Source organism: Lithobates pipiens, unplaced genomic scaffold, assembly GCF_037356315.1.
Source record: "Lithobates pipiens isolate NorthernLeopardFrog02 unplaced genomic scaffold, aLitPip1_a1.2 Scaffold_8, whole genome shotgun sequence".
NCBI lineage: Eukaryota > Metazoa > Chordata > Amphibia > Anura > Ranidae > Lithobates > Lithobates pipiens.
The window spans coordinates 42,214,376-42,237,807 of record NW_027507903.1 but is presented as its reverse complement, the minus strand read 5'-3'; the positions used below and the strand labels follow the sequence as shown (position 1 = coordinate 42,237,807).

General features: G+C 41.0%; 1 protein-coding gene across 2 annotated transcripts in view; it reads left to right on the top strand.

Moving 5' to 3' along the window:
• Positions 1-23,432, top strand: part of FANCI (FA complementation group I) — a 100,969-nt gene that overhangs the window by 44,579 nt on the left and 32,958 nt on the right. For both annotated transcript variants that reach the window (XM_077471244.1, XM_077471245.1), the window contains exons 20-26: positions 2,128-2,229; positions 5,478-5,666; positions 5,749-5,870; positions 8,904-9,065; positions 9,218-9,397; positions 12,107-12,273; positions 18,515-18,588. In XM_077471244.1, coding sequence (XP_077327370.1) covers positions 2,128-2,229; positions 5,478-5,666; positions 5,749-5,870; positions 8,904-9,065; positions 9,218-9,397; positions 12,107-12,273; positions 18,515-18,588 — 996 coding nt within the window. The remainder of the gene's footprint in view (positions 1-2,127; positions 2,230-5,477; positions 5,667-5,748; positions 5,871-8,903; positions 9,066-9,217; positions 9,398-12,106; positions 12,274-18,514; positions 18,589-23,432) is intronic.

Below are 23,432 nucleotides of genomic sequence, written 5' to 3'. Positions count from 1 at the left end.
GCAGTATTTGACTTTAAAAAAAAAAAAAAAAACGGCCGAACTCCCGCTTTAAGGATGATCAGTGGAAACAGGATACACCTGATCTGAATTTTGAGTGTCATGACAAAGGCTGTGAATACTTATGTACATGTGATTTTTTTTTTTTTTTTTTGCATAAATTTGCAAAGATTTCATACAAACTTCTTTCATGTTGTCATTATGGGGTATTGTTTGTAGAACTTTGAGGAAGATACATTTAATCCATTTTGGAATAAGGCTGTAACAACAAAATGTGCAAAAAGTAGCGCTTTGAATTAGGGATGCACCGAAATTTCGGCCGCCGAAACATATCGGCCGAAAATGGCCCTTTCGGCAAAAAGCCGAAAGAGAATTTCCGCCGATACTGGTGCCGAAAATGGGGCGGGGCTTGGCCCCGCCCCCGGTGCCGCCCATCACGGGGGTGTCCTATCTTTAGCTCTCCTGCTCCCCTCCCTCCTCACCTATGCTGCAGTCAGCCTGTGGGGTCTCGCTCTAAAGTCCCCCTCTCCACAGCGGTGGCTGCATATGTCTCCTCAGCCGATGTGTAAATCGGCTGTGCAGGAGCTGGACACGATGTTCACTGTAAAAGTGAAACCAAATCAGAGGCGTCTAGCAGTGTGTGCTGTGCTCTCTGCCTCCCCCTAGAGTGCAGTACCCAGCATGGAGATTAATGAAGAGCTGCAGCTGCCAATTTTAAAGACTGTCTATATATGTTTGTATGCCTGTGTGTTGTGTGTGTTTATATGTATGTGTGCATGTTTATATGTATGTGTGTTATGTGTGCATGTTTATATGTATGTGTGCATGTTTATATGTATGTGTGTTAAGTGTGTATGTGCGCATGTATGTGTTATATGTGTGTTGTATGTTTTATATGTGTGTGTGTGTGCGCGCGTTTTTATATGTGTATGTTTATATGCACTGGTGAGGCACAGGCAGGCTACATGGCGGGCACTGGTAGGCTGCTGGCACAGTGAGGCTGCATTGATCTCCTGTAGCATGTCCGCAATCTCTGACCAGCTCCTGTAGCATGCCTGCAGTCTCTGACCATCTCCTGTACCATGCCTGCAGTCTCTGACCAGCTCCTGTACCATGTCTGCAGTCTCTGACCATCTCCTGTACCATGTCTGCAGTCTCTGACCATCTCCTGTACCATGTCTGCAGTCTCTGACCATCTCCTGTACCATGTCTGCAGTCTCTGACCATCTCCTGTACCATGTCTGCAGTCTCTGACCATCTCCTGTACCATGCCTGCAGTCTCTGACCATCTCCTGTACCATGCCTGCAGTCTCTGACCATCTCCTGTACCATGCCTGCAGTCTCTGACCATCTCCTGTACCATGCCTGCAGTCTCTGACCAGCTCCTGTACCATGCCTGCAGTCTCTGACCAGCTCCTGTACCATGCCCGCAGTCTCTGACCATCTCCTGTAATATGTCATCAGTCTCTGACCATCTGATGTATGAAAATATTTTTTAAAAACAGTCATTTTCGGTATCGGTGCTGTTTCGGTATCGGTTTTCGGCCTAGTGTATTTTTCATTTTCGGTATCGGTTTCGGCACCAAAAAACCCATTCGGTGCACCCCTACTTTGAATACTTTCTGGAAACCAGTAAATTCCCAGATTCACACTATTGGCATGATGGAGGAATCTCCACTGCCGGCTGCTGAACAGTGACTGCAACTCATATGATAGAATTCAGTGACTGTTTGGATGATTATTTTCCACCCAGTCAATTTTAAAGACGCTTTTTTTATTTTTTCATGCTGAGCAAGATAATGCTGGCTGGACCACCCATGCCTTGTATTTCAGCTGATTCAGCAATAATTAGATGAAATTCAAAGCTGTTTATAACCAGCTTTACTGCTAAAAAATAAGGCTGCTCTGCTAATTGATATGACATATCTGGGTGCCAGCACTAGCTGCCTATTGTTGCTGTGACTAGGAAAAATTTGTGAAAATCTCCACTAAGCACTGTTTTTACATGTAAACCCAACACATATTGCGAAATGAGATTCCCTTTGTGGCCATTTCAGTGTGTGACGTTTAATTCGTGTTTTTCTATTTGTCCTTGTCTGATTTTATTTGTTCACTGTTGTTTTTATACAGTTAAAGCGCTATTATGAACCAGAGCCTGATCTGTTGCCACCGCTGAAGCTTGAGAGGTGTATCACAGCCCAAAAAGAGCAGATTATCCTGCAAGAACCTTTGGTGAGAGAGACCAAAGCTTTACATTTCAATGTCCATCGTTTTTTATTGAAAGCGTATCAAGCTTGTATCAAAACTCCACTTTTTAGGCATAAAAAATAATACAGCATATATTAATGCCACAGTCATATTGTATTTGAAGTTATTAACTACCTTTCCTTTTCAGTCAGCAGCACTGTACATTTCTGTAAAATGCAAAGCAATATGGCTACCTGGAGGTGTTCTGTGCACAGATGGTGCACAGAATGCCCAAAAGAAATTAAATTTCTTGTTTCTATGATTGGCTCACAGATTTTCCCAGAAGTCTGCAGTAAGATATGAGTCAAATTTTTAGCATCCCCTGCAACAAAAATGTAAAACTTCTTTTTTTTTTGGTTACCTTCTCTGAAAAGGAAATTATTATTATTATTATTAGTCACAATTTATATAGCGCCAACAGTTTATGCAGCACTTTAAAATGTAGAGGGGGAACAGCACAATTGCAGTACAGTTCAATACAGAAGGGGCAGGAGGGCCCTGCTCGTAGAACTTGCATTCTAAAGGGAGGGGGTGGTGAAATCACATCTAAAGTGATGCAGACCCTTCAAATTTCTTCATTTGAGCCTTGCAGGTGCTGCAGCTGACTGATAATTATAAACCACTGCCATATACATTTATTCACATGAACACAGACAAAGAGCTATTCCTTCAGAATACCAAAATGTAGTAATCTGCAACAAAGTTTGTTACATAGATTACTCAGAGGGGAATGTTGTTTTTTTTTTTTTTTTTTTTTTTTTTTTTCCTTCTTTAACAAAAGTTCAGTTACCTTTTCATTTTTGTGTTTAACCACTTGTCAATCGCCCCGCGTACATATACTGTGGGACTGCAGCTCTTCTGTGGGAAATCACATACAGGTACCGATTGGCTCCCGCTGTGTCCAATCAATCAGTGGTTCCTGCAGACACGATGTTCGCAGAGACCCGTTCTGGTAACAGTTGAGACAGATGTCTTGTATTTTTGCTAAGCACACACAGCCAAAGCCCCCCTCCATAGTTAGAAAGCACGCCTTAAGAGCACATTTAACCCTTTGATTGCCCTTGATGTTAACCCCTTCCCTGCCAGTGTGATTAGTACAATAATGGTTCCTTTTTTTTATTTTTATATTTTTTTTTTAGCTCTGATCACTGTATTTGTGTCACTGCTCCCCAAAAAAGTGACACTTAGTGTCAGATTTGTCTGCCGCAATGTCGCAGTTCCGCTAAAAATCTCTGATCGCCACCATTACTAGTAATTCCATAATTCTATCCCATAGTTTATAGACACTGTAACTTTTGCACAAACCAATCTGAAGTACATGCTGCAATATGCAAACTACTATTAACTTGTCTATCCCCTTAGTTAGGTAGTTTATAAAACCCTGCTAGGCACACTGATAAAAAGTTGGTTATGAAAACACACAAACTGCCCTAATAAAAACAATATCTTATTTATTTCTAAAGAAATTAGGAAAGCTAACATAAAGTATTAAAAGACATTACAATATCACAAAGCTTACAATCAGAACATATAATACAAACATATCAAAGATACTTATCACAAGGCCCTCTGTGAGGCTTTGTATCATCGGCTAGGCTCAGATGACCAAGAGAGGGCCATCGCCATGAAGGGGCTATTTCTCTTCCTTGCTCAGTCTTTTATACTTTGATCATATACCATTCAAACCCAACCCCATTGCCATCCCATCTAGACTTTTGAAGGAAGAAGGCGCTTTAAAGGGTATAATAGTTTAGTGATCGTATGTGTGCACCCTCATCCCATTAGATTAGTTTAGAGAAAATGTGAATCTCCTTTCTCCCAAGGTAGACATCAACAAGAAAAGGGGGGTGAGTATCGGGACTATTACGGGGCACATAAAGTATTTTTTATACATAAGAATTGGATATCAGGACAATAAGTCATAAAAAAAACAATTTATTTAGAGAAAGCAGATAAAAATGAGACATATAAAAGTATACGAAATCTCAAAATACAGTTGGTAGAGACTCATGAGGTGATTATTCAACTAGTTTCGCTTAATTGCTTCGTCAGGATAACATCTAAGTCTACAGATATACAAATAGATATAGACGTATCATTAATATCAATAAATACAAAACTCACAAATATTGTGACACATCTAGACTTTTGACGAATCGCAGTATTTATGGGACAGTCCTTCTCAACAGTACTGTCTGTCCTGTTGTACTTTGGCATTGTCCATGTCAATCTTTAGGTGCCTGTTGATCCTTTGATCTTTGTCAGCCATGGCCCCTTTCAAGTTTGCATTGTAGCAATAGATGGTCCGGAGCCAAGAGCTGAAACAACATTCCAGACCACCCCCAGGAAAGCAAATACTTGGTTGTAAAGAAACCCTTTTAAAATTGCAAGGATTAGCCTGGGTGATCTTTGGGACTAGGAAACCGATATGTAACGGATTTATGACAGATCCAATTCAAACTCTGGATTATACCAACACACTGTTACCCATAAACGCAGTAACATTGACAGAGAAACTCCAGAAATATGACACCACACCATGTTGATTTCCAATACAATCAATATACACGTATTGGGATTTTTGTGTTCTATCAAAAACATGTAGTAGAATACATATTGGCCTAAACTGCTGAAGACATTCGAAATTAAAAAAAAAAAATGTATTGGGTGTGTTTTATAGCAAAAAGTAAAAAATATTGTTTTTTTTTTTTTTTTCACAATTGTTGCTCTTTTTTGTTTATAGCACACAAAAAAAAAATGCAGAGGTGATCAAATATCACCAAAAGAAAGCTCTGTTTATGAGAAAAAAAAGTCATCAATTCTTTTTTTTTTTTTTTTTTTTTTTGGGTACAGCATCGCATGGCCGCCCAATTATCAGTTAAAATAATGTAGTGTCATATCGCAAAAAAATAGCCTGGTCAGGAAGGGGGTAAAACCTTCTGGGGCTGAAGGGGTTTAAACAAAAAAAAAATAATCGTCTTGACATATGTACCTTGTTTATGGAAGATTTGTGTTGTTATTGATATGATGTATTCAATGTTAGTAAAAAGCTTTACATTTTGATTACAGGAGTACCAAATTATTTCTAGTGTTCAGCCTGCATGCATATGCAATTATTCTATGTGAACTGAACAGCCAAAAATGCTGCTCTTCTTGTTTGTTCAGAATACTTTATTGATCCTGAAGGGACATTATTAATCGTTTCCTAACATTTTGACACTCCTGTTCTCTAGGCACACCTACTGAGCAGTATTCATAATTGCTTGAGCTGGTATAAGCAGAGGAGCAGCGTACTGCAGGAGAGGGGCATGGAAGATGAGAATGACGATGATGACTGTATACAATGTCGGAAAGAAATTGATGAAATGTTGGAATCTATCACAAGAAGAATGACCAAATGTGATTTAGAAGAGTTTGAATTGGTAATGCGCTTTCTCTAAATGAGAAGCTACAATTTTGATTGTTACAGGCAAAATTTACTGTGCTTTTCTCTCACCATACTAGGACAAGTCAGCTGACTTCTCTCCAAATTCAAGTGTTGGGATGAAAAATTATACCTATGCTGTTTTGGTCATGGGAGTGTGTGAGGTGCTGATAGAGTACAACTATAGCACAGCAAACTTCAGGTAAGAAAAACTGCCTATTAATATAATAAGTTTATAAACGGGTACTTTTTTTGTCTTTTTTTTTTACTGATTTTATTATCTGCAAAAGATTTAGAAGCAGCTTAGAATACCAACTTTTGTGCTAGCTTGCCCTTACATCAGTAATATTCTTATTGGGATGATCTTAGGACAGTACATAGTCCATTTTCTGGTCATTTTCTGTTAGGTATATAGTATAAACCTGTATTTAACTCCCTAAAGTGTATATAAAGCTTTTTTTTTTTTTTTTTTTTAAGATCGGAAAGCGTTGCAAACTCTGGTTATTATTGGTGTCTGCATCCTCGCTGGGAAGGATCATCCTTTCCATTTGTCTTGGTGACCACTGTCGCCTGCACTTGAGAGTAAGAGTAAAAATCCACAATTTTGAGTTGTCACCAAAACAGAAATAGAAGGAACTCCTAGTGCAGTGACAATGGTATAAAAGAGAATTTCTCTTAAAGCCAAATTCAAACCCTGTATGGGAAGGGTGAATGTACCCAAGTTGATCGAAAGATCAACTTGGGTACAACCTGCCTGCTGGATTTTACATGCGACTATTGCTAGTGACTGTAATCCCGGACTACTTCCCCTGCTGGGAGAACACAATGGTTGCAGAAAATAAATTTGCTCTATCTATGGCTGGCCTAACAGAACAGAATCAGGTGCCCTTTACTCAACAGGCCATTACCCTATAGCAGTGTTTCTCAACTCCAGTCCTCAAAGCGCCCCAACAGGTCATGTTTTCAGGATTTCCCTCAGATGAAACGGCTGTGATAATTGCTAAGGCAGTGAAACTGATCAAATCACCTGTGCAAAATAATGGAAAACCTGAAAACATGACCTGTTGGTGCGCCTTGAGGACTGGAGTTGAGAAACACTGCCCTACAGTTTGGGCTTCTACTATAACCTGATTGGTTATCTTGAAGATTATTGTTCGAGATGAATTGTTGAAAATATAGCTACAAATAACTGGCCACTGCCCCAACCTATGACTGGCCTTCACAGCAACAAGCACGTGGAAGGGCAACGCATGCAAAACAAAACTGAAGAAGTTCCCAGCTCAACTCTCCAGCCAATCTACTACTAACCAAATTAACAGTTTTGCGTTAAAAAACAGGAGTTTAGTTAGCACACATTTGCAAATACGTGCATAAGCTATAGGGCCAATCCAAGGCACCCCAACATTTTTGCAGTCCTAACTCTTGTAAATTTATGAGAGCCTCCACAGTGGAAGCACATGCAATTTAATGGATAGATAGAGGGCAGGCAAGCCTGGAGGTCGACCATCCCTCCTTAGAGACACAGGGACACACTGGACACCCAGCACATAGCACAATGGCAGCAAGGCTATCCAGTGTGTCCGCTCACCAATAATACACATTTGCATGTATTTACAAATGTGTGCTAACTAAACCCCTGGTTTTTAACACAAACTGTTATGCCTTGTACACACGGTCGGAAATTCCGATGGAAAATGTCCGATCGGATTATATTGTCGGAAAATCCGATCGTGTGTGGGCTCTATCGAAACTTTTTCCGTTGGAAATTCCGACGGAAAAAATTTTGAGAGCAGGATCTCAAATTTTCTGACAAAAAAAATCAGATCAGACTTTTTCCGATCGTCTGTAGAAAATTCCGATCGGACAAAGTGCCACGTATGCTCAGATCAGCTTACGAGACCAAAGCTATTGGTACACAACGAACATCCTCACATTCCGAACGATCACATTTTCTGACAACTTTGTCCGACTGTGTGTATGCAACACCAGTTTAGGACAAAATCCGTCGGAAAAAATCAGACGGATTTTGTGGTTGGAATGTCTGACCGTGTGTACAAGGCATAAGACAGGATAATTTGGTTAGTAGCAGATTAGCTGGTGAGTCGAGTTGGGAATGTCTTTTGGTTTTGTTTTGAACAGATAGTTCACCTGAGAGGGGTGGCTATCCCTTTTCTTACCTGTAGCTATCTATAGTGCCTCATTATTTTAAAAATTGTTTTCCTTTTCTCTCGTGTGAAGACTATAATGCCAATGCATTTAGCCTGTATTGTATTCTTGAAAAACTTTAAAAAAAAATAAATGTCTTTAGAAAAAAAAAAATGGCGTGGCATATACCTGAAAGAAGACATTTCACTATGATTTCCAATAGTTGTAGGATCCCTCGGGCAACAAAGTGCAGGGATTCTGATCTTTGTAAATGTCACTCGCAGGTGAATGGACACTGGCAAAAAAAGGGAAAGGAATGCAACATCCCCTCCAATGCAGGGCTTGGTTTTTTGCCAGTGTCTGAAGGTGATAGTCATTGCTGTGCAGCTCCCTGCAGCATTGCGGCTAAATAAAAGCACATTACCTTTTTGTTTTATTTTTATCCCTGCTGCTGGTAGCTCCGCCCAGACCCAATTTTTGAGCGTTCCTATGGGCGGGAGCTACAGCAGAGCACTCAAGCCACCTCCCCCTCTCCTCTGTGTTCGGTGAGCACATAGATTGTGCCTACAACAAGTAAATAAAGAAGTCTCTGCTTTTTGTTGCCAACAATCCTATAAACACTTGCACAGGATTGTTGCAATGACAGGCTCCCCTCCCCCTGCTGTGGTGTATGACAGCACTCGACTCTATTGCATACCTGCAGCCAGAGCTGAGCGCTGTCACTTGGACCTTAGATACTCATCTCCTGCTGCTGAGCATTGTGGTCATTTTTAGACCAAGTTCTTGGGGGGGGGGGGGGGGTATTCAGCTGTAATTGTGAAGTTGTGGGGATACTTCAAGTGCCGGAGATGTGTTTCAGCTTAATTCAACTGAAGCGGTTTAGATGATATGAACCTTACATGGGTAACTATCTTGGATACATATATTTCAGGGGCATACTTTTGATATTCTATTTTCTGCATAAGATTTTTTTTTTTTTGTAAATCTTCAAAAGTTATGAAGAACAGGTTTGACATGATTAACAGCAGCTTCCCTTGTTTTTTATTGCTGTATGATGCTCATGTGTGTGCACCTTTTTTTTTATTTACAGTAAAATCAAATTTGAAGCTATCATGGGACTTTTTAAATGCTACAGCAAACTGGCTGATATCCTTAAAGAAAAATCTGGTAAATCAAAACCTGGAAATAGTAAAGCGTGTAAAAGCTTGCTCTCTATGGGATTCGTTTCCACAATTTTAACTGCACTATTCAGGTACAATCTCAGTTCTTCAATCAATAACTATACGTTCTAATATATTTTGGCTTTGTGTTTTAAAACAAATTCTTTAGCAGTTGGCATTGCATTTTTTTTTAACGTTTTTGTTTGTTTTTTTGAGCTTTACTATGTGTACTTATCACTTTCAGAGACAGTACAAGAGCCCATGAGGAAAGCCTTAGTGTTCTGAGAGCCAGTCTAGACTTCATGAGATACACGGTGATGGTTGCATTGCAGAAAATACAGCAGCTGAAGGAGACAGGGGTCACTGATGGGCCTGATGGACAAAATAGTGACAAAATCTTCCACAATATCTGTGAGATTACCAGGTAATGTACAAAATGGCCAGCTATAGCTTAATCGGGTTAATGGAAATGATCATATCAGTTTGTGTTAATGTTTTCTAAGGCTGGCCATACATTATACAATTTTCTTTAATTTCCTTTAGATTTACCTTTCAATTTGTATGCAGTCAGGCAATGGTCTGCACTACATACTTAAAGTGTTTTAGGTTTACCTCATATTGTAAGGTTTTGGTATATCTAAGTAAATCTAAAATCCAAAAAAATCTAGGTTAATCACACCCGAATGATTTTCTGCTTGTAGCTCTGAAACGCTCAACAAGACAAATTCCATTCATTTCAATGGTTCCTGTTCACATCAGAGTGTTCTGTTGCCTGAAGCAAAATGCCCAAAGCTCAAAAAGTACAAGAGCTTCTTTTTTGGCAGATTACAAGCGTTTTTGGCCCCAGACTTCAATAGAAACACCTGACTTGAGCGTTTTCTGCTCAAATAGCAACTCTCCACCCCTAATTTCCTCTCCTCCCACTATTATTTCTGTTGGCTATCCACTATTATTTCTGTTGGCTAAACAAAAACTCCTGAAGCTGTAAAACGCTTGTAATACACTTCTAAAATGCTTTAAATAAAAAAAAAAAACCTTGTAAAATGCTGCAAAAAAGACTGAAAAGCGCCAATGAATGAATACGCTCAGGTGTGAATGGAGCATAAAGGAAAATGGTACAAAAAAATTGTGTAATATATGGTCAGCCTGAGCATTCATTCTGAGTATCCTAATTTTTTTATATACTCATAGGACAGCCACTATTGCATATGCAGGCTCTGCTTCCTTTTCCATCATTTTGCCATATGATTTACTTTCTCAGTGCAAATGTATTAGGCAGTTCAGTCAGATTGAAAACTACAGTTGTTGAACACAACAAGAAAATCCATTGTGGTGAAATGCAAATAGCTGGTAAAAAGAGAATCTACAAATTTGTATATGCAGTACAGTAATATAAATATAACACTACAGAATACAAGCATGCTCAAATGTGAAAGGTTTAACATTGTAATGAATCAAAATATTAATTACTTGTATCACAATAAAGTTTTGCTATTAACATAATTTAGGTAGCATCTGGCCTGTGATTAAATTTTTTTTATTTTCATTAGCCATTATTTTCTGAGCAAATTTATAGTTATTGAGCACAGGTTTGCTTTAACCCTTAAAAGATCAGTTCACCTTTTTAAGAAAAAATAACTGCACATATTTTTTGCAGAAGATGAATGTGCATGTATTATTTTTTTCTACAGGAGGCTGGAAATCATTGCACCCTTGATCGGGGGTGCAATATTTGGCTTCTGCAGCTTTCAGCCCCTACCTCCTATACAGACAAACTGTTTGCAAGCCTCAGGACTTGTGAATTGACTATAAAGCCCTCATCACCACTGCAGTCAATTCAGAACTACAAGTCCTCAACCACGATGGCTGATGGTAGTTGTAGTCTATTCATTCACAGTAAACTGAATGAATGATGCGGCTGTATGAGCAGAGTCCCACACAGTCATGTTGTTTATGAATTTTGACTGGGGGTGTGGGGAGAAGATCCCCTACTTGCTGTCACACTAATGCGGGGGGAGAGGCTGTAGGAGCTGGGACATGTTACAGATTCCACCCAAAATACAGATAGAACATATAACATTTTCCAAAGTGTGAACTTATCCTTTAAGGCAGTGGTTCTCATCGGTATCAACTAACGGGCCAGATTTTAAGTATTGCCTTGGGGAGATGCAGACTAGAATACTGCAATCATTGAGCAGCAAATTATATCACCTTTGATGTATTTCAGTTATCTTGCAAACCTGGCCTGTTAGTGGGTCCTGAGGACAGGAGTTGAGAACCATTGCTTTAAGGAAACCTGTACTGAGTGAAAAATGTAGGAAACCTGAGCTGATCTCCCTCACAAAAATGCTAGTCGCCTGCCTCAAACACTTTTAGTCGCTGACCTGGAACAAGCATAGAACAAGTGAAGTTGGAATAAAGACAGAACTCCTGATCTAGGGCTCAGTGACTAAAAGTATTAAAGCTACTGGATAAGTATAAATACCAACATGTGTAAGTTTGTGCTTAGCTTGTATGAAGAGAAAAAAAGTTAGTATAAGCGTAAACTGAGAGACACAGGAAGATGGGACTGCAGATTATTCTTAAATGTGGGAGTTGGCCTCCTTCACTGAAATAGTTTTAGAGGACTAATGTTCTTTAGTTATCGGCACAACTATTGCACATACAGTCCCTTGAAAAAGTATTCATACCCCTTGACATTTTGCAGATTTTTTCATGTTACAACAAAAAACATTAATTTGTTTTATTGGGATTTAATGTGATAGACCAAAACAAAACGGCACTTAATTGTGAAGTAGAAGGAAAATGCTAAATGGTTTTCAACATTTTTTACAAATACATTTACGTTTTTGGTTGTAATCTGACAAAATGTGGAAAATGTCAAGGGGTATGAATAGTTTTTCAAGGCACTGCAGTTCCAAAAGCCATCTGTTGAGTCCTCTCTGCATATATGCAATTTTAAATTTAATTTGAATGTCACGGTAGTAAAGCAGTAAGTAATTTCTTGACCCATTTAAAAATTAGTCTAAATGGGCTATTTAGTTGATTACATAAATCTTCTTGACCTATCTGTTTTGCGATGGCCAGGAATTAATCTGCACCTCTTTTTGTTTTTGGCTTTTTTTATATCCAGGGTGCTAATCTGGAGATACACATCTATCCCATCTGCTGCTGAGGATTCTGGGAAAAAGGATAAAGGGAAGAACATCTCTCTGATGTGTTTAGAGGGTTTGGTGCAGATATTTTACACCATTCAGCTGCGCTACCCAACAAAGATCTCACAGTTCCTGGCAGCTTTGGGTAAGTTTCTTTTGTTTATGTAAAAATTCTCTGTGTGGATTATTAAAATTATTTTTTTATTAAACATTTGTTTATTTATCTTTACAAAACAGTTGTATAGACCACTATCAATCTTAAAGGGGGTCTTGCGATTAAAATAGGATTTTTATACACCTTACCAATTATTTTCCTGGAGTCCCTTAGGGACACAGGAAGCCTTGAACCTTTGGGTTATATTGCTGCCTACAGAAGGAATGGAGACGAGCAAACAAACTGTAGCCCAAGTCGGGGCTACATGGGAGACCCCCTGTTCAAAGGTCTTAAACAGAGAATGAGAGACTAGTATCTCATACAGAATAGAAAGGATAGAAACCCTGACTCTTGTTGCAAGCCGGATGTTGGTCCTGTGCCAGCTGCAGGAAGGAGAGAATTTGTCCCACAGAGAAACTCCTGGGGTAGACTCCCCAAAACTCACACCACATAAAGTACGCCTTCCATGTCCATGCAAGAAGTAGAACCTTGGCTTCAACAGTTATGCTGATAAAGTGAGTTCCTCAATTAAGGCAAAATGGTTCTTGGGACAGAAGACCACGATGACCTGGCAGTGCCCACAGAATGTTCTGTCTGCTAGGAATCTTACCAGGTTGGTGTACCACATCTGGCTGGACCAGCCTGGTGCAATGCGAATCACTGGAATACTCTCCAGCTCAATAGTGTGAAGCAGATGAACAAGACCTTTCAGTAGAGCAAAGCAAAGATCAGGATTTACGGGTCTCACTGAGCCACCAGAGCATCTATTGCTTTTACTAGAGGATCTCTGTGCCTGGAGAAAAACATGTCCAGTTTGTTGTTCAATCTGGAGGCTAGGAGGTCCACCTTGGGTGTCCCTCCACCTATGACACAGGTCCCGAAATACTTCTGTGTGCAGGGAAAACTCTCCCAGATTCAAACGCTTGCAGCTGAAAAAGTCTACCTGACAGTTGTCCTTAACATGGAATGTACTAACTGATAAGGCTGGAATGTGAAGTTCTTCCCAGGACAGGATTCATTCTACTTCTTGCTACAGTAAAACTTTTGCTCACTCCCTGATAATTCATGTATGTCACGACTGTCACATTGTCTAACTGAATCTGGATCAGTTAACCCTTCAGTAGAATGGTCCAACAGTGCAGAAACGGGGAAATCACTCAATGCTCAAATGTTGATTGGGAGACGAGACCCCTCCGATGACCAAGTTTCCATCACTGATTGCGTGGCCAGAATGTTGTATTGTAGAGGTCTGTAGAGAAAGTGAAACCAAGCAAAATGGACTGCCTTCTAAGAGGTTACCCTCAGGACTAAGACACTCATGCAGTCAGATGGCACCTGGACTGGAGAGTTCAAATCTGAGACCACAGTGTCTGAAGTTTCTCCTGTGGAAGGAACACTCTGCCCCAAGATGTGTCCAGGATTACACACAGATGCTCCAGAAGATCCAACAATAATTTCAGAAGGTTCAGGATTCATCTGAATTGCTGTAAAATCTGGTGGTGATTTTCACATTATCCAAAAGAGCCCATGCCGACTTTTCTCCCAACAGGAGGTCGTCTAAGTATCCCATAATGGCGGAAATCCTTTGAGAAAGGGGAATAAAAGCACTCAGTGACCAAAGTAATAGAGGTTTTGCTCCTTGCTCACCCTGACAGGCCAACTCCCTAAGCCTTCAGAGACGAGGCATGCACTAGGACAATTCCAGTGGCTCTGGATCTGGAAAGCACTCTGCAGCTAACTTTTACCAGAACAGAGAATAGAACGTGGCCTATGCCAGACCCAGTGCCCAAAGGTCACTTATAGGCATGTTCGGTCAGATGGGGTCCAGATGCAGTACTTCAGAAGCCAGGCTAAGGACAACTGTGCCAGAAAGCTATAATTGAAGAGACAAAGCTACAGCAACATTGTAGGTAAAGTGAAGATAAGAAAAATCGAAGAATAGCAAACAAGTTAGTCCTAATACAGAGCTGTAGACATTATGCAATCCTCCTCGAACACTAGCAAAGAAATGGAGCATGCTGGTAGTGGGAGGGCTTATCCTGGGCTGGCCCACAGTTTTATTATGTATTTATTTTAGTACTGTGGGCCAGCAGTTTAACCCCAGTGGTTGTAAAGGCAGAAGTTTTTTTTCTTAATGCATTAAGATAAAAAGCCTTCTGTGTGCAGCTCCCTCCTCAGCCCCCCTAATACTTACCTGAGCCCATCTTTATCCAGCAATATCCATGAGTGAAAACAGTATCTTTAGGAAACAAATCCTTCAAACAAACAGCGCTAGCAAAGTGCCTAATAATGTATAAAGATAAATGGGGAAATAATCCTCTGTAAAAAGGAAATAACAATTAACAATCCAAAGAAATATTGTATATACAAGTGTAGGATATGCATCCAGTGAAAAAAAAAAAAAAGTCCAATAAAAAGGATGATGTAAGTAGCAAAAAAGATGAAATGAATGTCCTTGTTCAGATATAAACGTGCTAATATATCCCACAGTGAAAGGAAACAACAAAAGACCATGTTTTCACCATTCTCACTAGCTTCATCAATATCCATGAGTGCCTCAGCGGTCCAGGACTCTCCCTCTTGATTGGTCGACACACAGCAACGGCGCCATTGGCTCCTGCTGCTGTCAATCAAAGTCAGTTAGCCAAAGAGAAGAGAGATGGGGTGGGGCCGAACCGCGACTCCATGTCTGCATGGATACATAAAGCTGTGGCTTGGCTCACAAGCTGCTTGCTGTGGGGGCACTCAACAGGAGGGAGGGGGCAGGAGTGCTAAGGAGGGACCAGAGAAGAGGAGGATCTGGGTTGCTTTGTGCAAAACCATTACGCAGAGCAGGTAAGTATAACATGTTTGTTATTTTTAAAGAAGAAAGAAAACAAGACTTTACGATCACTTTAAAGCCTTCCTTTTGTCTCTTAATGGGTGAGAAAGGAAGAAAGAAGATTGATATATCTTAATCCCATGGGCTCCCCTATGTGTTGTTTTATAACAAAAAATACAGCGAAATCAACAACGGAATAGAAAGTGTTTTATTTAACTTATGATTTAAGATGGTATTAAAACCCCAAACCAAAAATTTTATATATTGCAGCTCAACAACCAGTGACTGTAATAGTTTTCTATTTTTAGGCGTTTTTTTCTGTTTTCACCTGGTGATCTGGCCAGGAACACACTTCCTGTATCATAAAGACATTACTCTGGATGAAGGAGCAAGGGGGGGACATATTTGAACTGCAGCATTCAGTCTGGGGAGGGGGGATTGTTAGAAGTGCTTGCAGATTTAAATACGCTAACAAATTGGAGCTGAACTCCAGCTAATACTTTATAATCAGTTACAGCAAACACTTTTTTTCCCTTTTGGGATAAAGATTTTACATGAATAAAAGCTGATCATTTTAAGCACCCCTTACAAGTTTAAATGGCCTGCCTCATCCGTGTAACTGCAACAGAGCTTTTCTATTGAAAAACAGCAGAATTATTGGCTGGATCACCAGATGAAAATAGAAGAAAGAGCCTAAAAAAGGAAACTAATACAGCCATTAAGAATTGTTAAACTCCAATATAACCCCTTAGCACTGGCCATACGCACATATGCGGCTTCGGCTTTCAGGGGTTATACCAGGGTGATGATCACCCCGGTACCGTTTTTTTTTTTTTTGTTTTTTTGAGTGGGCGGACGGCTCTTTAGGGATAACAACCGATGTAGCTAAAAGCCGCTGGGTAGTTATCCTGGAGGAGTGGGAGGGGACATCGCTCTTCCTGGGCCTCCCGTCCCACTGGGAGACCCACTGCGTGATCCGATACTTCTGCCGGCTAGAGACTGAATCAAAGCCAGAAACAGTTTGGTTCCAGTCTTTATGGAAACACAAAATCGACGTCACAACGTCACTTCCGGTTTACTCGGCTGCCAGTGGTGACAAATTTTTTAAAAAATTACATTATTCAAAATTGTTGTTATGCAATCTGAATACTTTGAAGTGCAAAGGAGGGATTTGGGGTCTTTTAGACCCTGACCCCTCCTTAAAGAGTACCTGTCACCACCTATTACTGTCACAAGGGATGTTTACATTTCTTGTGACAGCAGTAAAGGTGATCAACTTTTTTTTTTTTTTTTTTTTTTTTACAGAGACAATGTAAAAAATAAGAGCTTGCACAGCAAGGAAAACGCATACGTAAGTCGCACCCGCATATGTAAACGGTGTTCAAATCACACATATGAGGTATCGCCGTGATCGTCGGAGTAAGAGCAATAATTCTAGCACTAGACCGCCTCTGTATTTCTAACCTGGTAACTGCAATTTTTTTCAAAAATGTTGCCTATTGAGATTTTTAGGTACCGTAGTTTGTCACCATTCCACGAGTGTGCAATTTCAAATCGCGACATGTTGGATATCTATTTGCATAACATCATTTTTCACATATATAATATATAAAATAATTGGGCTAGCCTTACTGTTTTGTTTTTTTTGTTTTTTTTATTATTCATTAAAGTGTTTTTTTCCGCAAAAATTATGTTTGAAAGACTGCTGCACAAATACCGTGTGACATAAAATATTACAACAATCACCATTTTGTTCTCTAGGGTCTATGCTAAAAATATATAATGTTTGGGGGTTCTAAGCAATTTTCTAGCAAAAAGTAACGATTTTAACTTGCAAGCAACAAATGTCACAAATAGTCTTAGGCATGAAAGGGATATTAAATGTTTGCTTTTGGGATTCATATTGCTTTAAAGCCTAAAGCTAGCCATACACTATATGAATAATGAACACTCGGTCGTGAAAACAAATGATAATACCATCATGTAATGACCGAATTTCAAATGATAAATCCTTCGGTGGACTTAAATTAATCAGTTTTTCATCTATTTTTTTTACATATGCACAGTGCAAACAGTTACATTTTTAACGGGCGAGAAACACATTAACCGATTTTCTATGTGTGTCAATTAACTGGACTAAAAACAAATGAAAGGTCCAAATGACAGATTTTCTGTTTTTTTTGTCTAGTGTAAGGAGACCTTAAGCTAAATTAACAAAAAAATCAGCCCAAGGGACTTTTCTTACCGATTAATCTTATGTGTCTCTTGTGGGGGCTTGTGATTCCCCTCGAGCACCCACAAGCCCTAATTTTCCGGTGTAGCGGGGGTTATCAGTGTTGAGGGAGCTGCAATGGACACTTCTCAAGAGTGCCCGCCTATGCCTGACCCCCCCCCCCCCCCCCCCCCAGCTCCTTCAGGCTGGGTTCACACTAAAGATCGCAGCGGCTCACAGCAGGAGTCCGGTGCATCACCATTCACCGTTTCAGGTCCGATTTCAGCCCAAAAGTTTGGCTGAATTTGGACCTGAAATGGATCAAAAGATGCCCCGGTCCCCTGTGCAATTTGCATCGGAGCCGATACGGAGATGTGTGAACCGGCTCCATAGAGAGCCAGCCACAATCTCCTGCTACGTGAATTAGATGCAGAGAAAACCAATTTGCATAGGTGTGAACCCAGCCTCAATCATAGAAGCTGTACTATAGCATCTATGAATAGAGGAGGGCCGGATGAATAAGGTCTGCCTATTCCATTCATAGATTGTGTTTTATTCATAAAACCTATAGTACATCTTCTACAAATAGAGGAGGTGATTGGAAAGAGCGGGCATAGTTGAGCACTCTTGATTAGTTTCTGGCACAGCTACACAAGCTTTGCCACACCAGGAGATTATGCATGTTGTACCCAAGTACCAATGCACTTCGATCGATATAACCGCGTTGGTGGGATAGATACATAAGGAAGTAATAAGACTGAAATTCCTTTTTGGGAAAAATGCAGCTCTACGTTTCTTCCACTGTTTGGCAAAATGGCTAAAAGCCAAGGCATATGGTAACATGATTTTTGGAAAAAAAATAATTTTTTGTGTAACCAAATCTTTTGGTGATAATGAGCACAGAGGAAGATTTGAGAAGCAGAATGTTCTCCTGGAAAGATAATTATTTCAGCCCTTCTGTTTCGTCTTCATTTATCAATTCCGGCAAGACTGTTAACACAGCCTAAAGGTAACATTTGATTAAAAGTCTGCTTTAAAATGTAGGCATGTAGCACATGCTATGCAATTTATTACTTTGATGCATTTTTTAAGCCCTAGTGAATATAAATCTCTTAAAAAAAACAAAAAAAAAAAACGTTATCTGTTAAATGTAATGACTTTAACATTGTGTTGTCTAATCCCACAACCTTTTATTCTAGATAATGAGGGTGAAGAGGAATCTGGAGAAACCAATATCATGCAGAAGGCTGCCTTTCAGATTTCACAGTTTCAAGTATGTTTTACAAATGTTCCTAAAATGTGGGCACTTCTGTTATGATGGGAATGCAGGAAACCCTTGTCTTATAACACTAAACTTTTGATTCTGCACTTCATCTGAGCTCTTTACGTCAAGCAGCGCTTCCCTTTTCCTCTTTACATTTTTAATGTGGTAACCTGCTTTTAATTACAGTAACTGCAAAAATATGACCAAAGCTTTTTTAAGAAATAATCGTTAGGGAAAGGGGATTATAGCGGTGCCAGAAAAATGTAGTTTTTACAAAAAATAGATAAAAAATGATTTTATTTATAAACATGTTAAATAACATAAACCTGAAATACGTATATATGCATAGGTGCCTGAACAGAAATAGCACAGAGAGATATGTAGTGAGGACCAACCAGGTGTGTTGTGAGGCCAGTATAGGTAACAGGTAATCAATTCCTACATGTTTCGCCAAGGCTACGGCTTCCTCAGGGAAAAATGATTAAACCTGTGCAGAAATGTAGACTCTATAAGAAAAACCATAAAATAGTATATTCTCTTAACGGTACAAAACAATAGTTTGTATTTATGTTTGATAATTGAATGCGTGACATGGTTAAAATGACCCCCCCCCCCCCCCGTGACCAGTATCCCCAACATATCCCCCTGATATACATACCCCCTGGTTCCTGACGGGCGTTGGGGCATGGAAGGCACCCCAAAGAGATCAACAGTCCTGCACTGCAACTATACGTGGCTGCAAGGGGGCTAACATGGACCTAGCAATCGGGGTAAAATAATATCAATATAGAGAAAGAGACCCAATGTAGGGATAATTGTCCCAAACAAAAGAAAAGGCTAACATAGCCTCAATGTACTTATACTGTGTATTAATAAAAACAATATCAAAGCAGGGGCGCCAAAAATGCTATAAAGTTATGTATAACCGTGGTGTGATTGATGAAAGAATCTGTTAACTAAAGCTGTCCCAGATTAAATGTTACTGAAAAAGAGGGGGAGAATAGAAAGGTGTTGGTGTGTAAACACCAAAGCGATTTTAGGAAAATAGGTGTTTGTATAAAAAGTATTATAGGTTACGCAGATGAAAAAAACGCAGCAAAACCTAGCCTATATACCATTCTTCCCATTATGGGTATACTGGTCATCCGATATAGAGGAATGGTAATGTCTATAGACGCAGCGTGTATGACAAGGAGCAGTGCGCCCGCAAGCTAACCCCCTCGGGATAGAGCTTCCCAGAGGGGGGATTAGCTATTGCGGGGAGGAGCTGAGACAGCCGCTCTGTGCAAAATAAACTGCACAGTGGAGGTAAGTATAATATGTTAGTTTTTTTTTTTTTTTTAACGAACCCATACAACCCCTTTTAACCACTTGTGTACTCGGCACTTAAACCCCCCCTCCTGCCCAGATCAATTTTCAGATTTTAGCCCTGTCGTTCTTTGAACGACAATTGCGCGGTCATACAACACTGTATTTGATCATCTCTGGGTTTTTTATTTTTTGTAAAAAAAAAATTAAAGACCAAATAAAAAAAAATACCAAACCGTTTTATATTTTGTTATTACATTTTGCAAACAGGTAATTTTTCTCCATTGATGTAAGCTGATGAGGCTGCACTGATGAGGCTGCACTGATGAGGCTGCACTGATGAGGCTGCACTGATGAGGCTGCACTGATGAGGCTGCACTGATGAGGCTGCACTGATGAGGCTGCACTGATGAGGCTGCACTGGTGGGCTGCACTGGTGGGCTGCACTGGTGGGCTGCACTGGTGGGCTGCACTGGTAGATGGCACTGGTAGATGGCACTGGTGGGCTGCACTGGTAGATGGCACTGGTGGGCTGCACTGGTAGATGGCACTGGTGGGCTGCACTGGTGGATGGCACTGGTGGATGGCACTGGTGGATGGCACTGGTGGATGGCACTGGTGGATGGCACTGGTAGATGGCACTGGTAGATGGCACTGGTAGATGGCACTGGTAGATGGCACTGATGGCTGGCACTGAAGGGCATTGATAGGTGGCAGTGATGGGCACTGATCGACACTGGTAGTTGACACTGATAGGCAGCGCTGCTAAGTGGCACTGATGAGGAACTGATTCATACCATTCATACCACTGGTGGTCATTGATAGGTGGCACTGTTATGCACTGATTCGTGGCACTGTGGGCACTGGCAGTTGGCACTGGTGGGCACAGATGAGATGGCTGTGCATCTTCCACTTTGGGACCGATGTCCCTTGCACAGAACCCAGTAATTGGCTTTTGTCAGCATGAGGAGAAAAAAAAAACTCAGCCCATTACTCTGATCTGTGATCTACCAAGTCTCGTTTACTCGGTGATCACGGCATGCACCGCACGGGGAACTTGCAAGGGGGAGAACTTTTTTTTTTTTTTTTAACTGAAGAATGCCCAGCGCATGTTTGCGCGCCTGTGTGCATAGGCACATTACAATTAATGGCCTGCAGTGTGCTAGAGGCTTTAAAAGGGTTTTCTCATGTTTTTTTCCCTTGGAGGAAACTAACTTGATAAGTGAGAAATCCGTTTTTAAATTTAGGAATTCAATTTTGCCTCGTATAGTTTGCTAGTATTTGCAATGTAAGGTTGTGCCCTGTATATTTACTTTCATTTGTGACATATGTCCTGCTGAAGGATCTCTGTGTGCTGAAAGCTTGCTGGGTTTACATATACACTCACTGGCCACTTTATTAGGTACACCTTGCTAGTACTGGGTTGGACTCCCTTTTGCCTTCAGAACTGACTTCATTCTTCGTGGCATAGATTCAACAAGGTGTTGGAAACATTCCTCAGATTTTGGCCCATATTGACATGATAGCATCACGCAGTTGCTGCAGATTCGTCGGCTGCACATCCATGATGTGAATCTCCCATTCCACCACATCCCAAAGGTGCTCTGTTGGATTAAAATCTGGTGACTGTGGAGGCCATTGGAGTACAGTGACCTCATTGTCATGTTCAAGAAACCAGTGGTGAGATGATTGGAGCTTTGTGACATTATCCTGCTGGAAGTAGCCATGAGAAATGGGGTACTGTAGTCATAAAGGGATTGACATGGTCACCAACTATACTCACGTAAGCCGTGGTGTTTCAACGATTCTCACTTAGTACTAAGGAGCCTAAAGTGTGCCAAGAAAATATACCCCCCACCATTACACCACTAGTCTGAACCATTGATACAAGGCAGGATGGATCCATGCTTTTCATGTTGTTTACCCCTGATTCTGACCCGACCATCTGAGATTGGTGTGTGTATCTGAGTTGCTTTTTTTTATTTGAACCTTTATTCAAAAGAGCTCCAACCAATTTATTCTCTTTAAAGTAAGGGAACGTTTACAGCAGAGCCACAACAATAAAGATGTATAATGGAAAAGGGTTGGACACAGCAACAAAAACCTGACCGTTTCTCATTATGGATATTTTTCCTCATTTCTGTCTTCGAAACAGTGGTCACTAAGGCAGGAAATGAGAGAAAAATCTCCCCAGCAAGGACACCGCAATAAATACCTGACGGAAAGGGGAAGTTTATCTTGCCCTATACCCCCCTCCCCCCTTTTTCTAAGAGATCGTGTGACCAAATTTACTGAATAAAGCGGTGTTCCACCCTAAAGTGGAACTTCTGCTCATCGGAACCCTCCCCCCTTCCGGTGTCACAGTTGGCACCTTTCAGGGGGGAGGGGGCTGCAGATACCTGTCTAAGACAGGTATTTGCACCCACTTCTGGGCATAGACTCCCACGAGTCTATGCTTCTTCCTGTCTCGGCGCGCTGTCTGCTGGGACACACAAAGTTCCCAGAGACAGCGCAGACCACGACTCGCGCATGTGCAGTAGGGAACCTGGGAAGTGAAGCCACAACGCTTCACTTCCTGATTCCCTCACCTAGAATGGCGGGGGCAGCAGCCGAGCAATCGATTGGCCTTGGCTGCCAACATCGCTGGATCCTGGGACAGGTGAGTGTCCATTTATTAAAAGTCAGCAGCTGCAGTATTTGTAGCTGCTGGCTTTTAATATTTTTTTTTTACAGTGAAATCCCTCTTTAAGTCCATGCTTAGCTAAAACACAAAGCCGGGTTTCATATGTGATCCAAACAGTTGCACTAGGAAAAAATCATCCACTTTATTGAAAGTATTAAAATGGCAAAAAAAGCAGAAAAACTGTGGGGCAGAGAACAAAGTCAACGTGTTTTTTTGCTAACTCATGACCATGATTAAGTGCTAGTTAGCGTGAAATTTGTCACTTTGTTCTTTGCCCCACCGTGTTTTGTCTGCTGTTTTTTTGTCATTGTTATACTTTAACCACTTTGCGCCCGCTCTATAGCCAAAAGACGGCTACAGAGCGGACGCTAACTGCCGGGAGGCCGTCCCTGGACGTCCTCCTGTTTACTCCCCCAATGCGCGCTGCCGCAGGTGAGCATCGGGGAAGTTCTGTGTTGGCCGTGTCCCTCGGACACAGCCAATCACAGATCGTGCTAAATGGACAATCACAGCGGCCATTTAGCACTCGATCGGCCTGTCCAATGGGAGGTGATCTCATATGAGATCATCTCTCGTCTCCGGCTCCCCTGCTCACACAGACAGCGTGTGAGGAGGGAGAGCTTCCGTGCTGCAGCGTCGGTGAGCGCGCACACACACACACACACACACACACACACACACACACACACACACACCCCTATCGGTGCCATGTGTCCCCGGTGCCACGTATCAGTGTCACGTGTCTTCAGTGCCACGTATTAGTTCGATCTGTCATCGTTGTCAAGTGTCATCAGTGCCACGTATTAGTGCCATCTGTCATCGGTGTCAAGTGTCATCAGTGCCATCTGTCATTGTCCTGGTG